Below are 19,158 nucleotides of genomic sequence, written 5' to 3'. Positions count from 1 at the left end.
CTCTGTTTGATTATTTGGGGGGTGGGTTGCTTGCTGTATGACCAGAGGTTTGATGGACGGTGTTATCAGTTTGGTCCCTGTGTGTTCAGGTGATGGACGGGTCCGGCGGCTGCGTGTTACCCCAGGCTGGAGATGGGGCAAAGCTGTCTTATGTACACATTGTGTTGTTTTAGCTCGCCTGCTAAAATGAAAGAGCTTTGTCAAGATTGAATAATTCTCAACTATCCATCAATTGTCAGTTCAGGTCTACGGCCTGCCTATTAGTGACCCCTGATATACAGTGTCGGCGTCGTCGACGAATGGCTTCCTTCTGAAGAATCCATTCTTTACAGATGTGCAACTATCACATAGGGATAAGTCCATAATGACATGGGTCTATTTCTACAATACTAAAGGCAGAAAAGAGGCCACAGGCCAGTAGAGCTCCAGACATAAGTTCGTTTTTTGTTGTGTGATTGATTGTTGGTTACATGTTTGGCCCTTTTAGAGTCGTCCAGGGGCTCGTCTGTGGTAAAGAGGCGTAAAAGGACTGAAGTGGGACACTTCATCAAGATATTTCTTGGAAAGTAGCAGGTATCAAGAGAATGATGTATTGTGTGTGTGTGTGTGTGTGTGTGTGTGTGTGTGTGTGTGTGTGTGTGTGTGTGTGTGTGCGATCAATGTGCCTTGCAGCTGTCCTCACATGAGGGGTCACACCACAGTGAAATGGATGAGGCCTTCCTCTGGGTCTCAGCCCAACATCAAGGTCGCTGTTTTTCATACATTGTAGCTTCCCCAACAAAATGATTGCATAAGTGCGTGCTCTAGTTAAACTGTGCCGTCACAAATGGGACAAGATGAAACGGAACTCTCCAGAATATTCTGGTTATGTGCGTCTCTCACAGCTCGTAACTACGACCTGGTCCAAGCAACAGGGCATCTGGAAATGATGTCGCCAAACTAGGCCGACAAACTGTAAGCGTAACGCAGAAGCCAAAAAGTATTTCATCTGGAAAGAGTCCAGTAATAGAAAAGGTCCGAGCCGTCCGAGAGGGGGGGCAGAAAACGCCGTTGAGTACCGGAGGTCTTTAAGGCGTGTGCGGCTCCAGCCTGACGAGAGAGAACAGAGCGGGCTGACTCAGAGGAAACACCTCTCATCCGACTGACAAGCGGCTAAAGAGAGACAGGAAGAGGCCAAACTTGAAAAGATTGCGCCGCCGGGAGCGCCGTCGAGGAGGGAGAACGTCCGGCCCTGACTCACTCGCCCTGACTCACTCGGCCCGGTTGCACAGACCACATGCCCCTCAGGTTAAGTGGGACGAACTGCACGACCCCCCCAGCTCTGCGGCTCTGCGCCGCGAGGGCGGGCGGAAGTCGTGTCACGGCAGGAAGTAGACCGTAGTTGGATGTGCTTCTTGTCGCAAAGAGGCCGGCCCTTAGCGCTCAGGTTGCCAGGACGATCCACTGGGGAAACACGTAGTCCACTGAATAAAATACACGCTGCTACTATCAATATCTCGCAGGGGGCTCCTTAATGAGATTATGGGTGACCATCCCGGGGATGTCACATTATATGACCATGTACCACGATGCTGCGAGCGGCATGACACTGGATACCGTGTCATGGGGGCTTTCATCGGAGTTGTAGCATCTAAGAGGTGTCCCTGCAGTGACATGTCGGTTGTTTGACGGACGCCCTTGTCTCAACCCTCCCGCGGAACAGGAAGTAATATCAAAGCCCGCTGCAGCGTTTGTATTCGCCGCTCAGTCCGTCCACTCCACTGAACATTACAGCAGATGCGCGCCGCTTTTCAACCCCCACTGTCATGTGAAGTGGAGTTAAGACATCAGAGAAGGAAACACAAACATGACCCTGACCCATGATCGTGCTCACAATGGGACTCCCCCTGCAATAAAATATGATAAACGGTCAGTAACTTCCTACTCAGCCAGGCCAAACGCAACCACAGCGCTCGCTGCTCAGACACACAGTTCCCTGTACTCTACTGTACATATTTGGTGTGTGAGTGGTCAGAAACCCCCGCAAAATGACATTGTTGTATTACGGCATGAGACACCACGCCAAACCATAAACACGGATATATAAGAGCATGGAAATAGCCTCGAGGAATTCCTTAAGGTTGAGGGAGTTTCTAAACTGGTTCCGATGTAGAGCACCGTAAAAAGCAGAGTCGTTTAATGCTTCAGTCTTGTGTCCTGCTAACTGGTGAGTGAACACATGAATAACGTTTAATTACTAAATTACTCCATTTGACGTTTGTCAAGTGAGCACAAAAAAAGTCCAAAGGAACATTTCTCTGTGACGTGTGAGCAAGTTCCACGTAACACACGTGAAAGAACTGTCAATATTGCATCCTGGTACCACAAGGCTGCCTAGCTGCAATTCTCCAGCTAGCTACAAGCCTACAGTTTACTGTAATTGGAAAGCTAACTTTAGCTTAGGTCAAACCTGGGCTGGAGAAAGTGTACCACTAAACCCGTTATTCACACTCCCTTGTCAGAAACACCAAAGGTCATTTTCGGCCACGGTTTGATTGGCAGGCCATCACCAGGAACCCAGCATACGTAGCTCTTGGAGAGATTGACACTGAAAGCTAAATGTGTTCCCTCAGATAACCACTTGAACTGTTTTGATAAGGAAGAAGGAACAGAGAAGTGTGTTTACCCATACTGCTCCTCTATAAAACAGTGTGTTATTACTCCTCAGCATCTGAGTGTGCCCTATTAATTTGCCTCACGTTGAGTTCATTTGGACGGGACGGTAAATCATTCCAGTGTTTCTTCGGCTCTGAATGCTGTAGAAACACGGTGTTTCCCAGAAATCCGAGCAGCGGAGGGAAGGTGTGCGTGGGAGGAGGACTGAAAGCTAATTTAGGGAAAGTGGTTGAGGGAGAACCATTGAATCACCAGCAGGTCACAGGTCGAAGGGTGTCAACGGGGAGGGCTGACGTCTCCTTGTGGGAGGGGGGATGGATTTGGGCAGATGGTTACATTTAGAAATGACATCACGCTGTTGGGACATCCCTGTCAGTTGTTTCCTCTCGTCTCAGCAATGGCCGGTTGTGTTATCTCCTCATGATGTTTGACAGGCAGAAGGCCATTAATGAGTTACTGTTTTAGGAATGACTCATCTGACCTTTGCCCAAAGAAGAGCTATTATTTTAAGAATAGTATCATGTCGTCGTCTCTGTGGGAAGCAGAAAATGATGCCGTAATGATTCAAGAAACACCAAAAGAATCGCGTGGGACCTTTGAATCATCACTATCATTCAAGCAATATTCACAAGCCATATTCTTGCTTCAAAGTGCATTAGTTCAGTAGTAGTTTATGATTTGGGTGTAACATAGACTGTAAAGAGAAACATATTCCTCCTCTGCAATGGAGGTTTGACATTTTAAAGATGCTGTAATATTTGTTATGTCAAAAGGGGATCCAGTGATGGTCTGTTATGTGAAAAGGTTTCACTTGTAATAGCAAATGGAAACTTTCATCAGCTTTGGTGCAGCTTCCCCTCAGTACTATTCTGTTCTCATTCAATCAGTGACTTAGTAGCTGGAGATGGATATTTGGCTGGTGGGTACCAAAGCAAAGCTAAATGGGACGACTGTATTCAAGGTTGTTCTATATTTACTTGATGTATAAAAGGGCAGTTAAGCACGAGCAACATTGTACAGAGACAATATGTCAGTGTTGTGTTTTCAGTTAGTAACGTTGCTCCCAAAAGGCCCAAAAAAGAATTAATACAGATCGAAGGTTTGTAAACCAACTTGTGACCCCTTTTAAATGAAGCAATGTCCACCAGGGATCCATCACCCAAGGTTGATAGATTCACTAGAATGATTTTATTTTAAAGGTCCTGGGAGGGTTGAAGTTGTTTTTCTTCTCTTGTCAGAGTTTCACAAGGAAAACAAAGGAGAACTTGAAGAAACAGTATATTGTGTAACAAACTGTTTTTCTTTCTTATCCTTTTAATTTTCTTGTGACCCACGTAGATTTATCTTCAGACCCGAGGAGGGGGTCACGACTCTCAGGTCGGGGACCACTTTTTTTAGATCAAGGAAAGCATTTTATGGACATTACATCATGTTGCCCAATGGGCAACAGCAAAAATGGCACCAACCTGATTGGTGAGATCCCACACGCCTCACCCATATTTATTCTGAACCAGGATATACTGTTGATGGGACTGTCCTCTCCCTCTGGATGCCTCAGGGTTTCCGCGGGCACTCATGAACTTTCCCCCGGCTCAGACCAGAGGGTGTGGGCGTAGTTGAGCGTAGTTCACCGCAATTTACGAGACAAAACCGCAGCGGGAGGAATCCCACATTTGTTTTTTAGGCTGGAATCCTCCAGCAGACGGGGACTCTGCACAAACATTTATGCACAGCACAGAAACACAGTCGCGTGACGCAGTTGTTTTTCTTGCCGTTAAGAAATTCATAATGGTGTTTAGATAGCTTACAAAAACAGCTTGCAGAGGGGATCTCTTCCCCTTATCTGAATCATATCACAAACACTTGACCCTCTGTTGCTTTTGTTGCCCCCAGAGTTTTTCTTTTCATTTTGAAACAGATGCCTTTTGTTAAACTAAGGCAAATGCCCTCAAAGATCAGTTTGATGTCAAAGGCAGTCCCTTCTCTGTTTCTGTATTTATGATGAATACATCTTTCTTTACACTACAGGTCATAATGAAGTCCTAATTCATGACGGACAAAAGCATGAATCTTTGGTCTGGATTTGTTTTTTCAGGACAGGAATGTTTTTTGCTAAAAAGCTTGTCAAATGAATATTTTTGTCAAAAAACGAGTATACAGAGATGAAAAGATAATCATCATAATTACAGAATTTGATCAAACTTTGTATTTATAATAAAAATCTGCTGATCAATATGATAATTACTTTTTCCCAATAAGAAGTAATTAAAGATGCAGCATCTTCTCCTGAACATCTGTTATCATTGAAATATGTTGAACGGATGGTACAGCCAGGTCTCTTACTTATTCATAATTACTGAGTGTATCTCTTTAATACCAGTGCAGTGTATTACAGAGTCCCACCCCATCCCGCTGCTTGCACTAGGTTTGCAACATCCTGCTGTTCCAAAAACATCTTCCTACCGTGTCTTCATCGAAAACAGTGGCGCTGCTGACATTTGGGCTGAGCCCTGGTATATGCGCTCTGTCAAGTTGCTGACTCCTCCTTGCTTCGTGTACACTTTCATTTCAAAAGTCCAAAAGTCACTGTGACATTTATGCAAGTGTCAGTATTGTCTGTTTAAAGAACGCCAGACGCCGTAGTGTTGGTAACCCGTGGGTATATTTAACAATGAGTTTACTTTTGGACCATTTTAAAGCATTTTCCGCGCTCTGAGCTCTAATATTGTCGTCAATATCACATAAAACGTTGGCAAAGCACCCAACAGAACCCAGGTAAACACAAGTGCCTCAGCGCCTACAAATGCAGCTTCCTTCATTTCATGTACATCTTCTGAGCAGACCGGATATTTGGGAAAGGAAGGAATTGTGTCTCTGCCAGAGAGGAGACTCTCGTGCTCGGCATGAAACCCAGACATTTGACACCGCCGTGTTTGAATATTTGGTTGCAAGTACACATGTACAGAAATGGGTCGGAGAAAACAAGAACTAACAGTACCAGAAACAAGTACATTGGCCCTCTTTCGGACTGTTAGGGTACATCTGTCCACATCCGTCACGTTGCTCCCAGATGCGTATTTGGATCCGTGGTTGTTTTCACCAGAATCCCTCAGCTGAAAGGGTTGAGTGAATGATTCCATTCAGTCCTGGGATCACGGCACACAGTCACCTCATTTCTGCCCGGCCTTTTCCGAGGCCTGACGCTGCAGGAGCCCCTGGAAAATGGGAAAGAAACATCCCTTTTGCTTTTTACTGAGAGGAATGTGGCATGGCGCTGATGGGTTTTATAGGGTTGGCTCGCCAGAGGCCCGTCTGTCCTTTTACTTCTGAGGCAGGAATGTAGGTTAGTGAATTGATTAGGGCTAACAAGGCCCGTCCAGCTCCGTATTACAGCAACACCGCAGAGAAGCCAGACGGCAAATGTCTGGACGTGTACTTAACACAGACTTTCAAACAAATCTCTGTTTATTTAAAAATGAATACACTGGACTTGAGTAGTGGCTGTGTTTTGTAATTTAATTATATTGGTTAACCATCTGTAATATTACCCACCTGTGACATCACTGAGCTGTTACACGATACGTTCTTACAAGAGCAATTTCGCAATTATTTTGTCTGAATAAAACCAAACTGATTTTGGTGACGTTGTTAATCTGAAAACAAACAAAATAACCACAGTTTGACTGGGGCATTTCTAAAATGACAGTCTATAGTTATTATTGCAAGCCCATTTTTCATTGTTACTGCTCATCAAATCCATGACTCAAAGCAGTGATTGGATAAACCTGTGTTTTGTGATGCGTTGCACCGGTGATCTGACGCTCACACCGCTTGTATTTTCCAAGAGAGAAGTTTTGTAACTGACTATGGACCACACTATTATTTATTTATCGTACAGTAATGAGTGGTTCCAGTAAAGCGCAACACTGCACGATACATTTCCAACAAGTTGTGATGACTAAACAGGTGCCTTGACCACCAGAAGGAGCCAGAAGAAGAAGCCCCATCACTCACCTCCGTCAACACCACCTGTGTTTTCCGGAAGCATCCGCCATGGAAACTTCCATCCTCAGGAGTGAGTTGTGTTTTCCAGACAGCTGTCTTGCTCATAGATATATACGCAGGACGGAGGACTCTGATGGAAGCCAGATGAGCTTTAATTCCACAGCAATAATTAGCTTGCCCCATTAGAAGGCCTTTATTCTTTACACTTTGACACAACGGGGATCTTCTGTTAGTTGCTGTTTTGGGCGGATGTTAGTTAGGCCGGGGGTGGGGGGGTTACCATGACAACCCGTAAAAAGTCTGTTGTGCAAGCGTGCCCAGGAACCGCTCTATGTGTCATGCTTATGTTACTTTTAGTTTGAGAACATGGAAGCTTAAAGCGTGAGAAATTTAGGCATGTGCCTGAAACAGCTGCCCACTTTTATGAATTTGTATATTTGTTCAAACAGTTCAAACACGCTCTGCACATCATTCTTAGTTAATGTGCTTACTCCTTTTGTATCGGTTCAACGTGAAAGATATCTGCCACCATTTGACACGGCTCAAACATGCCCTCAAAGAGAGCTTAATCCAACCCTGTCAGATGTATGAATTCAGTCAGTAACTTGACAAACATTATTGGTCTCTTGAGGCTCACTTAATCCACAGGCCGGGTTTGATGTGGGCAGGCTGCCTTTGGTCCCGCTGCGGTCCCAAAACCCTTGAAAAGCACTCTGGGTCGGGGTACCCTGCTGTCGTCGTCTGCACAAACCATTGCGCCTCATGTCTTCTCCTTGATGTGGCAGGTTTGAGCTGCAGTAATGAAAATGAAGAGATCATAAATGCAGGATGGATGCAGCACATGTTTTTATTGGATAATGCAATCGCCCGCGAAGAACGATCCAGCTCCTTCTGCTACGCAACGCAAGTGCTGAAGGGGTGTATGTGTGTCTTCTTTTAATCATGCACTAATTCATTTTTTTTTTGCCCCATTAGTTCCTATCAATGGTTGTGGACGATGGTTGTTCTGCTTACTCCAAGTAGCGAAAATATGAATCAATTCTGCTTTAAAGGAACTGGTGGCATACGTGTGTCATGTGTCACGAAACATTCTAATAGCACACAGAAAAGCTGCTGGGATGGAGTCATTTAGGGGAGTTTTTCCTGTGCCGATGTGAGGGTTTCGGGACAGAGGATGTCGCATGTGTACAGTCTGTAAAGACCTCTGAGGCAGATTTGCAATTTTCCATTTTGGGCTACACAAAATAAAATAAATTGGAAAATGAATTTATAGCATTTAAAGTCTACATCGGAGTAGTTCTTCCTCAGCAGATGGAATAGTACATTTACAGCCCTCTGAGGGGTTTTCTTATCCGCAGAAGAAGAAGATTGGATGATATAATAAAAAGCTTCTAAAAGGACCTTTTGATAATTGTCAGATAGTTTGGACTCTTTGAATATGTGGTGAACCTTGGTTGGACCTAAAAAGCAACCTGACAGGCGTCGGTCCTCTTGGGTTTAAAATGGTCACTGTGGGATCTCTAGACTTCCAGTCTGCTGAGGGTGAACGTTTTTAGGATTGGAATGTCCCACCGAGGTGTTTGGCAGTTTACTTTAGACACAGAGTCACAATGCGTGAAACAAGCTTCACGTTTACGGTCAGGAGTGGGTGCGTGTGGGCGAGATGGGCTTCCCTGAAGTATTCCCATCACGTGGGAGGCCTTGTTGTCCGGCACATTTACTGAAAATGAAGGAAGCCTGTGTGTTACGAAATGGAACCTAGACTGGTGAAATCACCAACCATATAATTGGCCTTTTTTAGCATGTGACCTCGTAACGTCTTTACCACACTGGATTCCTTTTACAGATTTCTGCTGGGAACAAAAGGCAGAGTGGCCCACGCGCAGCTGGGATGAAATAGCATGCGCAAGCTTTTGTAAACCAAACATTTTCACATTTGCGAGTTCACAAATTGTGTAAAGAGCACAGATCAGATTGAATAGAAAGAGGCTTGGATAATTATGTTGACCAGCACTTTCCTTGTTTGCTTGCTAGAGTAATTTACCAACTTTACCACCATCCAAACAACAATTTCCCATGTCAGCGATATACTAGAAGCACATGTTTCTGAATGATGAATTTGGCCATTTTCTTATGTAACCAGCAGACTCTGGAACACTCTGGAATGAACCTGCCGACAGTCTGTCTTATTGTGTCAAAATGTCAGGGAGTGAGTTTACGGGCTTCCATGTGATCTAAGTAATGTAAATGTTCTCGTACTGAGGTAATCTTATGTTTATGTTCCGCGGGGCCATTACAAAACAACAGTGAGCGCACGTCTCCGTCTTTCATCCTGGCCAGAGGATGTGGTCGTCTCCCCCTCCTCTCGCACGCTGTCGGCCGCCTTTGCCACGCTGATGGGAATGAGTGTAAGGACCTGTCCAGACACAGCAGGAACCACGGAGACAAGGTGTCCCCGGGACTAACGATATGTTAGTAATGCTTTTCTCATCAGTTGTCACAATTGAATTGTACTTGAAGTGCGTTCTTGCGTTTTGCATTGCGTGCATGTTTACGGACGCTCCCCATTTACACTACTTTCAAACGAAAGTGGATCACAAAGTGGACGTCTTAATACGGCCTCGCCTCCCCTCTGCGTTGGGGCGATAATGGAAACAATTTGAGTGCGCTTTATCTTGGCAGCGTGTCGGGCCGGGCCCGAGCTGTCGAAACCTGTCAACGGGCTCGCCGCTCACGCCCCTCGAGCAGCGCGACTTCTTTTGGAGGCTCGGAGCAGAAGAGGCTGACGTGACGCTTTACGACGTGCAGCCCTGTCAGCTGTCGGGGAGGGTTTGGATGAAGCGATAGCAGCTGTTTAGGCGTTCCCTTCCTCCGCGCAGGTCGGAGCTCACAGTATATCTCAATGCGTGATTTGGCCTCGTGCCTCCGGTCTGAACTTTATCTCCTGCTGTGTTTATTTTATTGTGGGCTTCACCTTGAGGTGCCGGGCAGAGATTATCACTCTTGACTTTGAGTAAACTTTGGGAGTGTTACATCGACACGACTTTGTTAACGTTCATGAATGCAGTCAGAATAATATTATCAGTCTTGTTATTAGTTGATTTATTTATTACACTCGTTTTATTTGTAGACCTTTACTGTGTCACCGAGGGGGCAAAAAAAAGGAAAAAATGTTGTATGTTGTATTTCATCGCAATGTGTTTGTGCAGTTTTTCTACCATCACTGAACGTACTCTTCATTCTTCATCATAATTACTACAAACTTGCCCAAAGATCCCCTTAAAAAATCTGGTGTTGCTGCGCAAAAGCTATTACATCCAATAGTGTGGAAAGTCCCTCTTAAGTGACATCCTATCAGTGGATTCTTCAAGGGGCGTTTAAACCACAGAGAGGTTTGAAGTAATCTGTTAATGTTTCATCCACTTTAAGTCTACAAACTATGAGAAGCGGCATGTTTGCGGTCTGCCCTGTTGGTTCAAACCCATCCCAACGAGCTCTGGTCTTCCACCCAGGTTCCCAGAATTTCTTCTTTTGTATAACAAACCAACATTTTTCCGACTCCACCTCATGGCTCTTAAACTGAGCAACTTCGCGCTCAGCGGTCACCAGTGCCCATGTGTGTCTTTACAAGGCCGCGGTTCTGCTCACTTCATGTACACATTTGAATATGTTGCAAAGGAAATAGTTTTCCACTTGTGGTTGTGTCTCACTGTGGTGTTTACCACACGTCTGTCCTGCTGTACATTTAAAACACCAAGCACAGTTCTGAATTCTAGTAAAGTAGTTTTTGTTTAAAGCTGGGAAACCAATATTTTTCTATAGTTAAGATTTGTAAAAATGACTGTGTATTATTGAAGGTTTTATTTGTGCTAACACAGTGATATTCATGGCCACCAACTTTGCTGTTTCAGCTGTTATTATTGTTGTTTTTTGTCATCTGGTTTTCAGCACCAAAACTCTGATAAACCAAATGTAAGATAACACCTATTAAAGGAAAAGTTAGCCTTATGTTTAAAAAAATAGAAAGAAAGAAAAATACAACATTTTTCAGTCAGGTCTTGCAGAAAAGAAGCTGATAGAAGATAAAGGACTCATCAGGCAAGGCCAAGGCCAACTTAGCTCTGTGTTCACAGGGAATGTCCCCGCAGTCTTTTTGACATCTTTTTGTAAAGGACTGCTGTTTATATGCCAAGAGAAACAATGCAAAATGTAGCTTCGGAAAGACAAAGATTAATATTCTGACGTTCTTGTCTGCAGGTTACAAGCCCTTCCTACCCCGTGGTCATCAAGATGGGGCATGCTCACGCCGGCATGGGAAAGGTGAGTTTATTTTCTGGAGATATACAGACAAAAACTCTTTTAGCTGTACTTGTATATACAGTTGTGGTCAAAAGTGTACATACACTTGTAAAGAACATAATGTCATGGCTCTCTTGGGTTTCCAGTTATTTCTACAACTCAGATTTTTCTCTGATAGAGTAATTGGAACATCTTTGTCACAAAAAACATTCATGAAGTTTGGTTCTTTTATGACTTTATTATGGGTTAACAGAACAAAATATACATACAGGAATATGAATTAGCAATTTTGGTGACTTATAAAGTTGTGTCAATGAGATGAGCTTCATAGCACGGCCTCTTAACTTCTTGTGAGTGATATGAGTGACTACAGCTGGTGACGTCTCTGAGGCTGTCAGGGATTGCGGGGATGTAGGACTCAGACGACGATTATCAAAAAGGTTAAAGCAAAAGGCCAAGGGGCAAAAAGCACACAGGAACCAGGGGGAAAAACAGCAGGCAGGAAACTATGAAACTCCGCGACGAAAGACAAGGACATGCGTGGCAAAAGACAATGACGCGACAAGTGACAACAGACACACATAGCTTAAATACACTAGGGAGGTGCAGGTGATTGGACACAGGTGGAAACTATTAGACGATCACAGGGGATGACATGACAAGGCAGGAAGTGAAGTTACCCGGGGACACGAGTGGCAGAAAACTACAAAATATAACATGAAGTGAACCACACCGTGACAGAGGCCATTAAAATAGGGCTCATTGGATACAAACGCCCACAAACGCTACAATGGGAAAGTCAAAGCATGGATCTGAAAAAGCGAATCATTGACTTGAACAAGTCCGGAAAGTCACTTGGTGCCATTTCAAAGCAGCTGCCCAAGAGCAACAGTGCAAACAACTGTAAGTATAAAGTGCATGGCACTGTTTATCACTGCCACCATCAGGAAGAAAATGCAAGCTATCACCTGCTGCTGATAGAAAATTGGTCAGGAGGGTGAAAAGTCAACCGAGAAGCTCCAAAAAGATCAGCCAAGAAGTAGAAGCTGCTGGAACACAGGTGTCAGTGTCCACAGTCAAGCGTGTTTTGCATCTCCATGGACTGAGAGGCTGCCGTGCAAGAAGGAAGCCCTTGCTCCAAAAGCGGCACCGTAAGGCTCGACTGGAGGAAAGTTCTGTGGTCAGACGAAAAAAAAATCAAGCTGTTTGGCCACAATGCCCAGCAAGTAGGGTTTTAGAATGGCCTTCCCAAAGTCCTGACTTAAATCCCATTGAAGACATGTGGACAATGCTGAAGAAACAAGTCCATGTCAGAAAGCCATCAAATTGAACTGAACTGCACGACTTCTGTCAAGATGAGTGGTCAAAGATTCAACGAGGAGCTTGCCAGAAGCTTGTGGATGGCTACCAAAAGCGCCTAATTGGAGTGAAAATGGCCAAGGGACATGTAACCAAATATTAGCACTGCTGTATGTATACTTGTGACCCAGCAGATTTGATCACTTTTTCTGTTAACCCATAAATAAAGAACCAAACTTCATGAATGTTTTTGTGACAAAGAAATATCTGTTCCATCTATCAGAGAAATATCAGACATGTAGAAATAACGGGGGAACTCAAGAGAGCCATGACATTATGTTCGTTACAAGTGTATGTCAACTTTTGACCACAACTGTATAAGTGGAATAAATCTGTTGTCTTTACCAAAAGTCTAACTATTCCTTTACAGCCTAAAAGACAGAGGACTTTTGCAGACGAGCACAGTTCTCCGCCTTTATCCGCTCCGATTACAGGCTCACACTCAAACTCGTCTAGGCTCCAGACGAGCAGAACAAACATGTGATATTATCACAACAGCTTTGACTGGTCTGCGTTTCAAAGAGAGGGGAAAACCTCAAATCACGATGGCCCGATCCCAGTTGTAATCAGGCTGCAGAGCTGGTTTACGCTCTCCGACTGGATATCTGATTGTTACAAAGGCAGAGGAGCACACAGCTGATAAGGTCTGACTACAAGCCGCTGGTGCTTTTGCTCTGCCCGAATAACTATTTTAGAAGCTTGAACAGGATTGCTGGGAACAACCTTTAAAATGACGTCCGTCATCTGTTTATTAAATAGTTAACAGTGAGGAGCGATTGTTTTCAAAAATGAGTAAAGCTTTTGATGCAGCAATAACAAAGTTCACATGCGTATTCTCCCCAGCACAAACCTCTCTGTCCCTCCCTTTCCCGCCAGTCATTTGGATTCACAGGGAGGGACAATTCTTAAATGTCTTTTCCCCTCGTCTGTCTGGTAGGGCTTGGTTTCCTGTTCGGGGGCCCGACTTGCTATAGAATTTCCCATAAGGCTCGAATGGATCTTGGCAGGACCTCGTTCAACCCTCGTTCAACCCCCTCATCCTCACACAGCTCTGAGAACTGGGATTTAGGTCCTTGTTTGCTTTTGACAGACAAGAGCTGTATTAGACAGAGCTACTTCCCAAAATGCTGCCTTTATAACATCATAATCCATTTTAATTCAAAGGTGGTATATGTAGCTTAAGTCTTTACAGCATCATTTTATATCTTTTTTTTATTTTGCTCAATTAACATGATTAAAGCAAAAGTATCTCAGAAAGTTAAGCTCTGAAGCAATAAAACACACCCTCACTCAATTCCCTACATTCGAGGCTTTTTTACTGCTCGAGCCTCACATGGTCTGCTGAGTCTAATGTTAGCGAGCTTTAAATAGAGATCGCTTTATAGGAGCATCACTGAGTAGATTCAATGACTTAAGCACTATTCTCTTTCATGTTCTTAAGTTCTTGTGGTTTTAAGGCAGTTTACTCTAGAAACAGTCCGTCTCTGTCCATAACTAAACCAATGTGTTTGTCATCCTCAGGCTGCCGTCAGCAACGCGGCGTAACCGAATCAGAGCAGTGTGTACTTTAATATTTGAATAGGCTGCACATATTAAATGTGGCTACTCAGTCTTTATATGACAAACATATTGACATACCAGTAGCAGAGGGAAGCTTTATACCCCATTTCTCCCATTACGTAGTTTTAAACTAGTCAGGCTCTGTAATTGAGCCGCTGTGTCATTTAGTCTGCACACTGACCAGTGTGACATGACTTTTTCCAGCAGGCGCCGTCCTTCTCCGTTTCACGTTCTCTGGCTTTACCTTTTTCTGCTCGCATCGTTCCCGTTTGTTTCCTCGAAGGAATTGAGTAATTCTTGCACGCTTATGGCTCAGAGCTGGCCGTGCCGCTAGCTAACAGCTTCTAGCTGTGGAGCCACGTTGTGAACTGTGCGTCACTCTCATTAATTTGTTTGGCTTTGTTATAAGATAATATGAAGTGATACTGTATTTGTCTTGTTTTGTGAAATATTGTGTCAGGGTGCGGGGAAGGCAGGACTCAAGCGCAGACTTCAAACCAAAAAAAGACTTTAATAGTCACAAACTCCAAAAGGACCAAGGGGCAAAAATACAGACAGGAGCCAAGAACATCCAGAACAATCGACAATGACGCGACCAGTGACAAGAGACACACGGCTTAAATACACTAGGGAGGTGCAGGTGATTGGACTCAGGTGGAAACAATCAGACAATCACAGGGGATGACAGGACAAGGCAGGAAGTGAAGTTACCCAGGGAGACAAGAAGCAGAAAACTATAAAATAAGACAGGAAATAAACCCACACCGTGACATATTGGAACAAAAGTACCTTCTTGTATTGCTTTTTATATGGACTCATGTGTCCGGAAATGAAGTTCAATGAATATACTCAGCTTTGCCTTTGCCTCGGTCTGGTATGACCACTAGCTAACGTTGGCTAATGTTAGCGAGTTTGAGAAAACTTTAGGTGGATAGTTCTGTGTAACCCGTTCTACTGTGGCATATTAGCTTTGTTATTCTATTGCCTTCATCAGTTTTTGTGCTATTTTTGTGATATAATATAAATATATACTGAAGCGGTTCGCGCCAGGGTTACAACAGTATGCTGTCCTAAAAACATCAAAGCAGAAAAAACACCTCAGCATACTGAAATACTGTGCATCACACATGTGAGTATCATTGTGACATCATTACCTCCTACCAGTAAGACTCTTTTGCAGTTAAATATCTAAATTCAAGCTCAGTTCATATTTACTTGATATATTTACTTTTGAGGTAGGCTAATATGAACACTCAGGCCAATAAAACCAGTCTACAAGTAACGTCACCTTCCTTGTCTTGTTTTGCAACCAGTCACAACCTGATAATTCCATCTCGCTGTGACATCTGCTCGCGCATACAGACAGTGGTTCCCTCTGCTTTGATGCTTGTGACGGCAAACCACGAGTTATATTTAGGACTTACTACTGAGCTGAACACACCGGAGTGGGAGCTATGTTTCTGCGGTACTTTCGGCTTCAAATGGTTCCTACAGTAGATGAGAACTATGTACACGGTACAAGTCCTTTCCAACTTTTCAGTTGGTCTTCCTTCTGAGCTCATTTGAGAGACTAATGGGTTTAGTTGCGGTATAACAGATTTTAATGTGGCTTCCAACCGTTTTTCTTTTTATCACCCATCAAAGTGACAGTATTTTTATTGGAGCTCATAAACTATCATAAGTTGCCCCCTCTCCTTTTTAACCTTTAAAGCTACTTTTATTGTTTCAGTAACATCGCTGCTCTCTCTGTTTTTTTGTTTTTAATGGTTCTCCCACCGTCTTCTCTTGTTCAGCATTTGGTGGGGGTAGCACCCCCTTTAAAGGCTCTTTGGGATTTCTTTGTTCCAACCGGACATTTATTTTATATCTTTTGAAAGTGTGAAAGGTCATAAAGTTTAAACAATTAAAACTCAGCATTACAAAGTTTCATGGGGCCTCACAAATTCTAACCTGTGCTTTCTATTCGATACTGCACATTGATTTTTATGACAGCATGTCAGGTATTGAAACACGGAACAGAGGGGTGAGTTTCAAATGCAGCTTTATTGTTGCAGACGTCGAGAGGAAAGTAGGTTGTAAGACACGGGGTGAATGGAGAATCTTAGCTGAAAGGCGAGGAGTCCTGCTTGCTCTGCGACGGATGAAGACGCCGATGGAGGTGGTGAACAGCTGATGATGACGCATGGAGTTTCAGGAAGCTCAGGAGGGTATCTGGGAAGACACGGAAGTGAGCTCGAAGAGTCTGTAGTCATGGAATGACGAGATCAGACAACGGGTGAGTGATGCATGTTGGGTTATAAAGGAGTGCTGGTGATTAGGCTCAGGTGAAGGTGATTAGTAGTCAGGTGACCGGGTGATTGAATGAGAGGGAGGAGAATGGAATTGAGTGGGAGGCGATGTTGAACGGGATGAGGGTGGAATCCTGACAGTACCCCCTCCTCCCGAGGCGGCTCTTGACGCCTGCGAAGGATGTTGTCGGCGACGAGGTCTACCCCGACCTCTGGGTGCAGGACGATCCGGATGTTCCTCGTGAAACAGAGAGAGGAGCGTCGGATCTAGGACGTCATCACGAAGTACCCAGCATCGTTCCTCAGGTCCGTAATCCTCCCAGTCGATGAGGTACTCCAGTCGGGGACCTCGCCGCCGAGAGTCCAAGATGGTCCGGATCCCATAGATGGGTTCATCCTCCACAGGCACCGGAGGAGGAGGTACATCCACCGAGGGGTCATCTGAGGGACAAGGGGAGACCGGTTCAATGAAGGGTTTTAACAGCGAAACATGAAATGAGGGAGATATACGATACTGTCGGGGTAGCTTGAGTCTGTAGGTGACTTCGTTCAACTGCCTCTCGATGGGGAATGGTCCAATGAACCGAGGATTCAGCTTACGACAGGGCAGTCTGAGTCGAATATTTCTAGTAGAGAGCCAAACCTTCTGTCCTGGTTGATAAATAGGAGTTTTTAGTCTTCGACGGTCAGCTTGTGTTTTGTGCCTTCTGACTGCCTGTTGGAGTTGAACGTGAGCAGAGTCCCATACCCCCTCGCTCTGATGGAACCAGAAGTCGACAGCTGGAACCTCCGAGGGCTCACCCGACCAGGGGAAGAGAGGCGGCTGGTATCCTAGTATGCATTGAAATGGGGTGAGCCCGGTGGTGGACTGTCGCAGGGAATTTTGGGCATATTCCGCCCAGGGGAGGTATTGGTTCCAGCTGTCCTGGTACTGGTGGCAGTAGGTCCGCAGATATCGACCAATCTCTTGGATCTTGCGTTCAGTTTGGCCATTAGTCTGTGGATGGTATCCTGATGAAAGGCTGACAGTTACCCCGAGGAGCCGGAAGAAGGCACGCCAGACTCTGGAGATGAACTGGGGTCCCCTGTCCGAGACTATGTCTTCTGGAATTCCGAAGTTCCGGAAGACATTATGGAAGAGGGCTTCTGCGGTCACGAGTGCAGTAGGGAGGCCAGCTAGCGGGATTAACTTGCAGCCCTTTGAGAAACGATCCACCACTACTAGTACACACGTGAAACCATCAGAAGGAGGAAGGTCGGTCATGAAGTCGATTCCGATGTGGGACCATGGACGACGCGGAATCGGTAGAGGCAATAATTTTCCCTCAGGCAGTCTCCTCGGGGTATTGACGATGGCACAGACTGAACATCCTTTGACGAACCTTGCGACGTCCTCCGAGATGGTGGGCCACCAGTACCGTTGACGGAGGAGTGAGAGGGTCCGCTTGCTACCCGGATGTCCAGTGCCCGGAACAGAGTGGGCCGAGTCCAGAAGGGGGGTTCTCAGGTGTTCAGGGACGAATTTGCTCCCGTCTGGCCCTCCCAGCGGAGCAGGATGGAGAAGGTTTTCCTGATTGATCTGGTCGTCAAGGTCCCAGATGATCGGACTAATGAAGAGAGCTGGAGGGAGGATAGGAACCGGTTCGGCCTCGTCCGAGGAAGCATGATGGATTCGGGAGAGGGCATCTGCCCTGCAATTCTTACTTCCAGGGCGATATGATACCATGAAGTCGAAGCGGGTGAAGAAGAGAGCCCAGCGGGCTTGTCTTGGATTCAGTCTTTTAGTTTCACGAAGGTATTCAAGGTTTCTGTGGTCAGTAATTACCTCAAACTGGTGATTAGCTCCCTCCAGCCAGTGTCTCCATTCCTCAAGGGCTAGCTTGATGGCGAGTAGCTCACGGTTTCCAATATCATAATTCTGCTCCGCCGGGGCAAGTTTCCTGGAGAAGAAGGCGCATGGATGGAGTATGGGGGGTTCGCCCTGCCGCTGAGACAGTACTGCTCCTACACCAGTAGATGAAGCATCAACTTCCACGATGAACGGAAGTTCTGGGTTGGGATGAGCTAAAACAGGTGCAGAGGAGAAAGAGTCCTTTAGTTGTTGGAATGCTTCCATGGCTGCGGGTGTCAAGGACAGGGACTTGGGCCGGCCCTTCAGAGCAGATGTGAGGGGAGAGCTGAGGTGACTGTAGTTTTGGATGAAACGTCTGTAGAAATTTGCAAATCCTAGGAAGCGCTGGAGTTCTTTAATGGTGGCTGGCATGGGCCAGTCCTGAATGGCGTCTACCTTCCTCGGGTCCATTTGGATTCCCTCTTGGCTGATGATGTATCCCAGGAACTGGACGGTTGAAGTGTGGAACTCGCACTTCTCCAATTTGAGGTATAGTTGGTGTTCTCGTAGCTTTTGTAGTACTTGAAGGACATGATTATGATGCTCAGATCTGGAAGAAGAATAGATTAGTATGTCGTCGATGTACACAATGACAAACCGGTTGAGGAAGGGCCGGAGAACTTCGTTCATGTAGCTCTGGAAGACAGCAGGAGCGTTGGATAAGCCGAACGGCATTACCTGATACTCGTAGTGGCCTGAGGGGGTCACGAAGGCAGTCTTCCATTCATCGCCATGACGGATTCGTATCAGATTGTAGGCACTTCTCAAGTCTAGCTTGGAAAAGAGGCGGGCGCCACGTAGCTGTTCCAGAGCGGCAGGGACCAGAGGAAGGGGATAGCGGAATTTGATGGTTTGTGAATTCAGGTGACGATAGTCAATGCAGGGCCGCAAGCCCCCGTCCTTCTTAGCCACGAAGAAAAAGCTTGAGGCGGCCGGGGAGATGGATGGACGTATGAACTCTTGCTGTAATGCCTCTGCCACATACTCCTCCATGGCCCTTTGTTCCGGGATGGACAAAGGATATATTCGGCCCTTAGGAAGTGTAGCTCCGGGTAGCAGGTCAATTGCACAGTCCCCTGGCCGATGAGGTGGTAACTTGGT

The 19,158-nt window shown here is 45.4% G+C and overlaps 1 protein-coding gene across 5 annotated transcripts in view; it reads left to right on the top strand.

Moving 5' to 3' along the window:
• The window catches only part of syn3 (synapsin III), a 73,703-nt gene that overhangs the window by 43,713 nt on the left and 10,832 nt on the right, over positions 1 to 19,158 (top strand). For all 5 annotated transcript variants that reach the window (XM_040174279.2, XM_040174277.2, XM_040174278.2 and 2 more), the window contains one exon: positions 10,918 to 10,980. In XM_040174279.2, the coding sequence (XP_040030213.2) occupies positions 10,918 to 10,980 (63 nt within the window). The remainder of the gene's footprint in view (positions 1 to 10,917; positions 10,981 to 19,158) is intronic.

This window comes from Gasterosteus aculeatus, chromosome 4 (assembly GCF_964276395.1).
Source record: "Gasterosteus aculeatus chromosome 4, fGasAcu3.hap1.1, whole genome shotgun sequence".
Classification (NCBI taxonomy): Eukaryota; Metazoa; Chordata; class Actinopteri; order Perciformes; family Gasterosteidae; genus Gasterosteus; species Gasterosteus aculeatus.
Note: the sequence above shows the minus strand (reverse complement) of the source record. Positions and strands in the feature narration are given on the sequence as shown.